The sequence below is a fragment of the Manihot esculenta genome, chromosome 5 (assembly GCF_001659605.2).
Source record: "Manihot esculenta cultivar AM560-2 chromosome 5, M.esculenta_v8, whole genome shotgun sequence".
Taxonomy (NCBI): Eukaryota; Viridiplantae; Streptophyta; class Magnoliopsida; order Malpighiales; family Euphorbiaceae; genus Manihot; species Manihot esculenta.
In genome coordinates, this window is record NC_035165.2 from 4,848,156 (window position 1) to 4,857,739 (window position 9,584).

The 9,584-nt window shown below is 30.6% G+C and overlaps 2 protein-coding genes across 2 annotated transcripts; one reads left to right on the forward strand and one right to left on the reverse strand.

Annotated features, from left to right (window-relative positions):
* Window positions 1–1,667: 1,667 nt before the first annotated feature.
* LOC110615692 (ATP synthase subunit delta', mitochondrial) lies at window positions 1,668–5,568 on the reverse strand. Its single transcript, XM_021757722.2, has 2 exons — window positions 5,198–5,568; window positions 1,668–2,179 (listed from the first exon to the last, which is right to left on the reverse strand). The coding sequence occupies exons 1-2, from the start codon at window positions 5,453–5,455 to the stop codon at window positions 1,835–1,837; spliced, it is 603 nt and encodes a 200-aa protein (XP_021613414.1). The 5' UTR covers window positions 5,456–5,568; the 3' UTR covers window positions 1,668–1,834.
* A 138-nt stretch (window positions 5,569–5,706) lies between these two features.
* LOC110615693 (40S ribosomal protein S11) lies at window positions 5,707–7,865 on the forward strand. Its single transcript, XM_021757723.2, has 6 exons — window positions 5,707–5,804; window positions 6,056–6,096; window positions 6,220–6,320; window positions 7,063–7,207; window positions 7,352–7,441; window positions 7,545–7,865. Exons 1-6 carry the CDS (start codon window positions 5,793–5,795, stop codon window positions 7,633–7,635), a joined length of 480 nt encoding a protein of 159 aa, XP_021613415.1. The 5' UTR covers window positions 5,707–5,792; the 3' UTR covers window positions 7,636–7,865.
* The last annotated feature ends 1,719 nt before the right edge of the window (window positions 7,866–9,584 follow it).

Sequence of the window (9,584 nt, forward strand, 5' to 3'; positions counted from 1 at the left end):
ATAAATTAATATTGTGTATCATATTTCTAGAGAAACTTATTGTAATGTGTAATTAATATAATTAATGTCAAATTTATTATTACATAAAACTTCGTAGTTGTCAAATTTTTTTTAAATAGAGGAATCTTAATAATTCCATTTGGGCATGTGAAATAAGCCACCCACTTATCAATATTGAACACAACCTATCATTTGATGGGTACTATATATTTTATAAATGTGAGATTTACTATTTATTTTTTTATATATTATTATTATTATTATTAATTTAATTTTTATATTTTTAAAAAATTTATTAAAATGTTTTTTTTAAATTTTTCTTTATATGACAATATATAAATATATAAATTTTAATTATAAATAAATTATTAAAATTATATGACAATATATAAATATAATAATACTATCAAAACAATAATTATACTAATTACAATATTTATTTTTATCGGATAAACACATAATGTATTTATAAAAACTATATCTTAAAAATTACATATGTTATATAATAAATTAATAATTTTATGTTCATTGTATTAATAAATAAAATGTTATATATTCTTATTGAAAAGAATTGAACTCAACAATATCAATTTCATTTTAGCTCATAAACATTTACTTTAATTCGTTACTAATGAGAGTGATTAATTTTAAAAAATATATTAAAATATTTCTAATATTTTAAAAAATTTATTAAATTTTTTAATTAATTTATCGGTTATATATTATAAAAAATATAAATATTTTTAATATGAAAGAATTAATTATTATATTTTTTATAAAATTAAAAGATTAATTAATAAATTTTTTTAAATTATAAAATTATATAGTAAAATATTTAATAATTAAAATTAATATAATGATTAATTAATATATTTTTAAATATTAAAAAATTTAATATATTTTTAAAAATTAAAAAAATTATTAGTAAATAGGGACTAAATAATATTTTCTTAATTTTATTTATATAACAAGTCAATATTTGGGAGTCGTCCATAATTAAATTCTTGATGTGCTTTATAAAAAATAAATAAAAAAAAAAAGGCTTCTGATGTTCTTTTTCTTTTATTTGGGAGTTAAAAAAAAAAAAGACCCATTCCTGTGGTTGTCCACGTCTCAAACATTTTGGGATCCATTTTGATTCTGATGACAGTTTTATTCTTATAATATTGAGTTAAACAAGAGGACGACCATCGCTGACAACCACACCTGTACAATTTTTTATTTTAATTATTATTAAATAGAAAAACCCACACCGTATCATAGAGACAAGCCGCGCAAATTGCTATAGTAAAAGTGATATTATTTATTTATATTCACCCTCTCAATAGTTTTTTATTTTTTTATTTTTTTACGTGGCTGTGATTCATTCTGCGTTTAATCTTTTGTTAATATTTTTGAAATTAAATTCATAACTATACATATAAAGCTAATTCGGCCATCAATTTTTTTTTATTAAAATTAGATTAATAAATGTATAATGATTCTATGATTATTTTTTTTATTAAAAGAACAATCTATCTCCTCTGTTTTGTCCATTGCTTTTTATTACTTTATTAAAATAGATATCCTAATCAATTTGCTGAAATCATTGAAGGATTGGAATAAAATATATTAAGAACATATTTAATTCTTAATATTTCAATGTTTTATAAGTTAAGTCACCGCAATTCGAAAAAACTGGCGACTCCATCACAACCAGATGAATGCATTCAATTTTTAGTTGAGAAAATTCACGAGATTGAGAAAAGTTAACAATTCAGGCCACCAAGTTTCAAAGAGTCGATAAGGCAGACTTAATAGAGCAAAATAGGAGGCATAAGCAAGACGGTTAAAACTATCCTGTGAGAGCAGCGTTGAGAGCACTATGAACATCAACTCCAATTTGGGCTTCAGCTTTCTCAAGGTCAGTTGAGGCTGAGCTCAGTTTCTGGGTGAACTCTGCAAGTCCCTTCTGCACTAAGCTGGCATCAATTTGATCAAGGGGCACTGCCTCAACTGCAATTATATCAGCAAAAGAATTTGCATGGATAAATGCAAAGCCACTGCTAACAAAATACTTTGTTACTTCGTTTCCTTCATGCACAGATAACAACCCAGGTTTCAACTCTGCAATTGTTGATACGTGTCCAGGAAGAACACCCATTTGCCCTGTCGTTGATGGAATTATGACCATGTCAACCTGCACAAAGCATTCAAGAAATGTAATACTTGATGGTCATTACATATTCCTTTAGCTAATTGACTTTAAAGTTTCAGTTAACAAATTTAATCACATTATAAAATTAAAAATACGACCCTCCCTTGCAATAACGGAATCTGGTTATGAATCCTCAATAACACCATGTGAAGAATGAAATTACATATTTTTTAACAAGATTAAGGAAGATAACGTATTTCAATGCCAAAGTTCAATTGCATGAATCCCAGGCCTATCCATCACTTGTCATCATATTGCTCGTGAAGATCCATTGAAAATAATCGATGAAACAAGAAAAAAAAAAAAGTAATCTGTACTGAAGTAGAATAATTTCTTAATCATCATAATTTCAATAGCTATTAATCATATAGTTAGTGTAATTAAGTGGAACAGAACTCTCCCACCATTCAACTCAACTGCAGTTTATGCTCTCAAAACTTTGGGGAAAGGCAGCAGCATATCCAATTAATCTTTTATCCGAACAGATAATTTCAATATTTCATAAACTGTAATCAAACAAAACCTCTATAAAGTTTTAGATCTCCCCCCCCCCCTCTCCACCCCCTGTTTTCTAAGCCCACAAACAAAACCAGATAGAACAAAAGACAGTCACCAAAAGAGAGAGGGAAAACGGCAGGAGAAAGAGAAAAGGAGGGCCACAGTAGAAGTTCACCAGGAGGGAGTGTTAGGTTATGACGATGGCAATAAAGACAGAATAAAGCATGTGTTAGGTCACAAGTTGAAGAAGTAAATTCTACAAAAGAAGTCTATTACTCTGTTAGGTTCATGGGCAATGTAAATTCTACAAAAGAAGTCTATTACTCTGTTAGGTTCATGGGCAATGCACCATGGAGTGAACTACAAGAAGAAGAAAGGGGAAAAGAGGAAATTTCACCATTATGTTCATTTTCATCAGCTGAACCTCAATGAGTAAAACAGTGACAAGTTTATCATCAGAATGTGTTGACCAACAACATGATTAAGAACTCTCACAAATATCTACAGTCATTTCCACCACGCACTGTAGTAGCACAGAATTAATTTAGAGCTTGATCATGGAAATGCACGTGACACTTACCACTCTTTCACAGATATTTCTCCAGCAAATGATTTACAATTAAATTCAGTTCATCGAAACCATGTATTATTGAAGGAATATTGTGGTAAGTGCCTCATTCATCTTCACGATCAAGCTCTAAGTTAATTTTGTGCCTCATAGCGACTTTAGTATTTTTTTTTTCTCAATTCTGATCCGTTTAGAGCAAAATTGTGGTGCCATGAGATCGAGATTACCATGATAAAATAAGTGATAAGCTGTATTCCATTATTTGCTTGTCAAAGCTAAAACAAGAAGCTCATACTACCTGTCCTAGTTCTACGTGTCAAAGATGAAGCCACTTTCAGACAAGCTGTTTCTAATTTTCTCTCGCAAGATGAAACACTTCTAAGTATGGATTCTGTTTAGTGTTTATCTATTTCCCCAACCAGGCAACAAGAGTGACCATTCAACAAATCCACAGATTCCATGAAAATCATAGGCCCTCTCCACTTGTGAAAAATGGGTTAGTTTTCTAAGAAAATTGAGTGTAAATAGCATTAGCCATTCATCAACTTTGAAGATTTTCACTTGCAGTCCCTCATTGTTAATTTAACGTAAAAACCATTATCCTTAAAAATATTACATAAAAATTCCCTAAGCCATTCATTATATTTTCTCCAACAGAATGGATATATATCAATGCCATAGTATGAAATGAGAAATTAAAAAATAAAAAAATGTCTGATAAGATATTCAAAACATTTTTCTCCTCGCATACACCTCAGGAGAGAGAGAGTGTGTGTGTGAGAATGTTACTAAAATTTTATGTGATCCTTTTGCTTTTTTTAGTTCTTATTTTTACATCATGGCACCGCAACACATTAATTCCATCGAACAAATGAATAGAATTGTATGATTGATTTTTATGTGATGTTTTTAAAGAAGAAGGATTTTTGTGTAACATTTTTAAAGATGGAAGATTGTGTACAATTTTTTTAAAGATGAGTAATTTTGTGAAACAATTTAAAAATTAGGATTTTGTGATTGGTACTAAAAGTAATAAACTTCAACTCATATAAAATTAACCGAGAACTAAAATACATGTGTCAGTTCTCCAAATGATAAAGTGGGAAAGTTGTTTTTTATTTTTATTTTTTTAAATTTAATTAAGATTTGAAAAATAATTTTAAGTTGTTTCCCCCAATTTCCTTTTGCAACAATTTTTTTCAACTGTTTTGAAATGAAAAATAATGACTTCTCTATAATCAAAATTATACTATATAAAGAAAAAAACTTTTCATAATTAAAATTAAATAATTATTTTAAGAAAATATTTATTTCTAATAAATTTTATTATATAAATAAATGAATAACACACTAAAAAATTTTAAAATAAAATAAGTTTTTAAACACATTTTACAATGATTTATTTAAATAAAAAAACTGTTTTATATTATTTACGAGTTAAAAGTGTTGGAAATATTAACAACAGCATAATCTTTTGACACAAACAGGAAGGCGAGCATAAGCAATTTTCCTTAAAGTGTGAGTGGATGAAGTGAAGTGAAGTGAAGTGAAGTGAGGTTTTAAAAAGGAAGGTAAAGTAAGATGATAGAAGGTAATGGAAGGTATGATATCAGCTTAGGGGGATGAAGAAATTGCTTTAAAAACTTAAGCCCAAACAAATACATTATTCTGCAATCCCTTACCTAATTGAAAACGATAGGAACCCAAGAATTCGAGAATTAACGGGTCGGAAATCATCAGGAAGATCGGACAACCAACGAAAAGGTAAGCTTCAAAAGCAGAATTTAGGCGTTCCGCAGATACTCATATTGACAAATCCCCAGGATGAACATCAATAGCATTTCTATCCTAATCAAACAGGCAATCAAAGAAAAGGGCCAATTTCTATGCACATTAATTGAGAAAAGTTTTTAAAAAATCGAGCATATACGCACCTCTTTATTGGACAACTCAGAAGCATAGGGGAGCACGAAGTTAACAGTGAGTTTGGAAGGGATAGAAGAGGGAGTAGGAGGGCGGGGCTGCATGAAGGAGAGAGGGGTCTTGGGTGGCTCCATATTTGGGATCACTTTCTTCCACGCTTCAACGAAGTTGGAGTCAGTCGTCTGGGCGGCCGGGAGATCCGTCGAGAAGGGTCGAGCCCTGCTGCTAATAATGGGTCGGGCCAGGAGTCCGGTGGCTCGGCGCAGCATTTTCAGATAGTTGAGTCGCTCGGATCTCGCAAGGTCGGAGTGGAGAAACGAGAGCGTTTGGAATTGGCACTTGACAGCGATTGAATGCCTAATGTGATTGGTTACTGACAGTAGAACATCTAAATCTACAAAAAGAGATACGACATCGTATCAGACGCAATAAAAATAGAGGGGCGTGCAGGGCAGGCCTTATTTTCGAGTCTTTTTCAAGGGAAGGCCCAACCCGTATAAAATACAAAGCCCATACAGCCCACTATATAAGCAACCGTCTAGGGTTTTCACTTTCTCGTCATTTGCTTCCTGCTTCCTAGTTCCTATCATCAGCCAATACTCGACCATGGCGGAACAGGTACTGCTCTGTTCTCTGTATTTCACTCTAGCTTTGTGCTCTGTTTGTCTGCTGAGAAAAGGTTATCTGTTGGAAATTGTATTGAGCTATATTTTTTAATGTTTTATATGCTTTCTTTTATTATGCCAAAAAGTATTTGAGACATGACAGTTTCTAACAATCGTTTTGCTCAAGCGAGATGAGTTTATCAATGTTTTTGCTGTTTTATTAATATTTAAACAATTATCTGGTACCTACTTTTGTTGATGCAGACGGAGAAAGCATTTTTGAAGCAACCCAAGATTTTCCTAAGGTATATATATATGTATACACATTTTCTCTAATTCAGTAAACTGTCGGGTTCCTTTTTTCTGTGTTTAATTTATTTTGTTGTATTTGAACCTGCCTTTTATTTTTTATTTTTTAATTTCTATAGCTCTAAGAAATCTGGAAAAGGAAAGAGGCCTGGTAAAGGTGGAAACCGTTTCTGGAAAAGCATTGGATTGGGTTTTAAGACACCCAGAGAGGCCATTGAAGGTTTGTTAATTTTTACTCGCAGTTTTCTCCTCCTCCATTGCTTTTTTTATCCACTGTTTCTTTTGAATTTAAACTGTTATATATTTACTCCTTTCATTTTCACTTTTCTTATTGTTATTTATTATTATTGCTATTGGAATTTGGATTAGTTTTTTTTCATTTTTGGGTTGAGATCTTTGAGAAGAGAAATTGTTGATCTGTTAAAGAAAAATCTTGATGCTTTTGTCGGAGCAATTTTCTGAACTGCAAATGATTTCTGTTAAATTTAACCCATTTATAAGCATTCTTAGCCAGGTTTGGGAATACGAATACTATTGAAATGAGGCAACTATAAGCTTGTGTGTGTTATTTTGCAAAATACAAAATTGTTGCATTTTTCTTTTTTATTGTTATTTTGTATTTTGAGCCTTGCCTAGTCTTAAACAATTTATAACTAAATTATTATTCTGTCTGAATTATTTGGCTTGTGTTCTTGAGTTTCTTATAAATTATGTACTGCATGAGGTGCTTGGTCAAGGTACTTTGATCATGTGCATTTGTATACCTAAAATTACTGCCTTTATCATGTGGATGTTCTATACCTAAATACAACCCAGCTTCCATACTTTGTTGCTGCTTTCTAAACAAAGAAAGTACACAGTAGTTACTAGGTAGTGACCCCCTACAAGCTGTAGAGTTGATTGCATTGATAAGGTCATGCGGAATTGTGTTTTGATGGTCTTGACCTCATTGTCATTGACAGGAACTTATATTGATAAGAAATGCCCTTTTACTGGCACTGTTTCTATCAGAGGCCGTATCCTTGCCGGCACTTGCCACAGTGCAAAAATGAACAGAACCATTATTGTTCGGAGGAATTATCTTCACTTCATCAAGAAATACCAGAGGCAAGAAAATTTTCATTTATATAATTCCTCATGATTAATGTCAGCCACCATACTTCTATTCAGTTTCAGTGTTCATTACCTGTTTCTGCCTGCATTTCTTATTCCTTGTCTTTGAGCTAATTACCATGCTGGCAACTCTTTCAGGTATGAGAAACGGCACTCAAATATCCCAGCACACATATCCCCTTGTTTCCGTGTCAAAGAAGGAGATCATGTTATCATTGGCCAGTGCAGGTGTGTATTCTAATGTACATTAAATTTATTCATGTTTCAGAACATGCATTAAGACAGTGGGATGACAAAATCTTTCTCTGAATATCTGTTGTCTATTTTGCAGGCCATTGTCAAAGACCGTGAGGTTTAATGTTCTGAAGGTCATTCCAGCAGGGTCTTCTACTGGTGCAAAGAAGGCTTTCACAGCCATTTGAGAGGCATCATTTTATGTTACCTTATAATGCTGGAGACAGCTATCAAAAACTTATATGAGAGAATAGTGGCTGTTTCATGATCATTTAGATGAATTCCATGAAAGAGCTTAGTCCTTGTTTCCTCTAGATTTGTTCTAGTCCTTTATATTGTTGGAAATGAGACTGATTGATGCTAAATGTATGTTGACGCAATTTTGAGTGCATTTTTTCGACTTTTTTGTTGTGGGTGATGAATTGTATTCGGTTCTTCTCGAGTGTTTACATCTTTTTAGTATTCTAACCCTTTATTTGGATTGGAAAAAATGTAGAGAAAAAAGGAAATTTGGGATTGATTTTTTCTCCCCTAGTCTGCTCTAGGCTTAAATTATTATTTATATTAGTTTCTTTTTTGGAATGCTTTTTACATTGGTGAGAAATAAAAAGAATTTAATGTTATTTATATAAAATATTTAAATATCTTTATGTTTTTTAAAGTTTTGTGACAGTTTTTTTTTTATTTTCTAAAAGAGTGAAGTAAATCAAATTGTTATTTGTGTTTTAAATTTTCACAATTTTTGGTTAAGATTTGAAGTGGAGGGTTTCGTTTATTTATTTGTTTCTATTATTATTATTATTATTATTATTATTGGTTTTCAAATGCTTGATTGGATACCTGCGTACAATTGTTATGGTTGTTAGAAATAATTTACTATCGTGCTGCTTTAATATTCGTAAAATATTTCTATAGTTTGATTTTATCAATTAAAATGGACGTTTATTAATTTTTTTTATTCTTATCATTAATTTTCTATAAAAAATAATAATATTTATTTTCATACTCAAATTATTCCTTTTTATAACAAATAAAACTCTACTCCTTTTATTTTTTATTCTTTTCTATTTTTTTGCATCCTTATCAAAATTAAGATAGCTGAGTATATGCGATAAGTCAAAAAACCTATAAATTAGGAAGTAAGCTCATTCACAGTAATTATTTCCATGTAGCTTTGAGAGGTTTTTCATGTATTCACTCATTTTAATTCTAACCTTTGTAAGTGGGATCAGAACCTGCACTTAATATCTGTAATGCTGAGAGCATATAAAAGGAGTGGATTTTGAATTACTGGATTAAGAATGATTCGATCTCTCAATCCGCTGTTGTGATTGAAAGGTAAAATTGGAAAACTTTTAGCAATTTCTCTTCTCCTTTTAACTCTACACATCTCCTTAAAAATTTTATCCAAACCATAATTGAAGAATTTTAGCCTTTAAACTAAACTTTCCTTTCACACTTTCATTTATTATTTGAGTGCAGTCTTGCTGTATTTTTCAGTAGAATTTTAATTCTCCAACTTACAATGAAAAATCTATCTTCCAAGCCTCCTATTTTTAATATTCAAAAGCCATAACTAATTAAATAAGAACTTAAAGATCACTCACACTAGATTGTAACTTTAGTGCAAGCCACATTAGGAAATTGAGTTGTAAAACAAAATTGCCTCCAATCTCACGCATTTTCAATAATAATATAGGTTAGAGATTAGATTTTATTCAATTATGATCCTCTCGACTTTTGTGATGGAAAATAGTGACCATGCTTTTAAACTCCTTGGATAAACTTGTTAGCTTTCATCCGTAATTTGTTCATTTTCTTAAATACTTAATCTACTTGCATTTAAATCTGCTTATTTTTATAGGTTTAGTATGAGATCTTTCTAAACTAGAATAAATTTGGAATGTTGAGTTTTAGAAAGCTGGAATATGTCTCAATGGATTTGAGTGTGCTAAGTCCTTGCGTTGATAGAGATATGCCAGAGAAAATAAGAGGAAGAGAGATGTAAGGAGATAGGAGAGGATAGAGAGAATAGAAAGAGAAATGAGCTTTCGTTGTTATAAAATAAAATAATTTAAATACAAAAATAAATATTTTTAATTTTGATTAAAAGACTAATAGTAAAAATAATAAAAAT

Bases quoted from the DNA above. Each gene is read 5' to 3' on its own strand.
- LOC110615692 (XM_021757722.2), bottom strand. From the start codon at position 5,455: ATGCTGCGCCGAGCCACCGGACTCCTGGCCCGACCCATTATTAGCAGC. The intron at 2,180-5,197 runs GTGCGTATATGC...TGCTTTGTGCAG, and splicing joins CTGAGTTGTCCAATAAAGAG to GTTGACATGGTCATAATTCC.
- LOC110615693 (XM_021757723.2), top strand. The intron at 6,321-7,062 runs GTTTGTTAATTT...TGTCATTGACAG, and splicing joins ACCCAGAGAGGCCATTGAAG to GAACTTATATTGATAAGAAA. The intron at 7,442-7,544 runs GTGTGTATTCTA...TCTATTTTGCAG, and splicing joins GTTATCATTGGCCAGTGCAG to GCCATTGTCAAAGACCGTGA.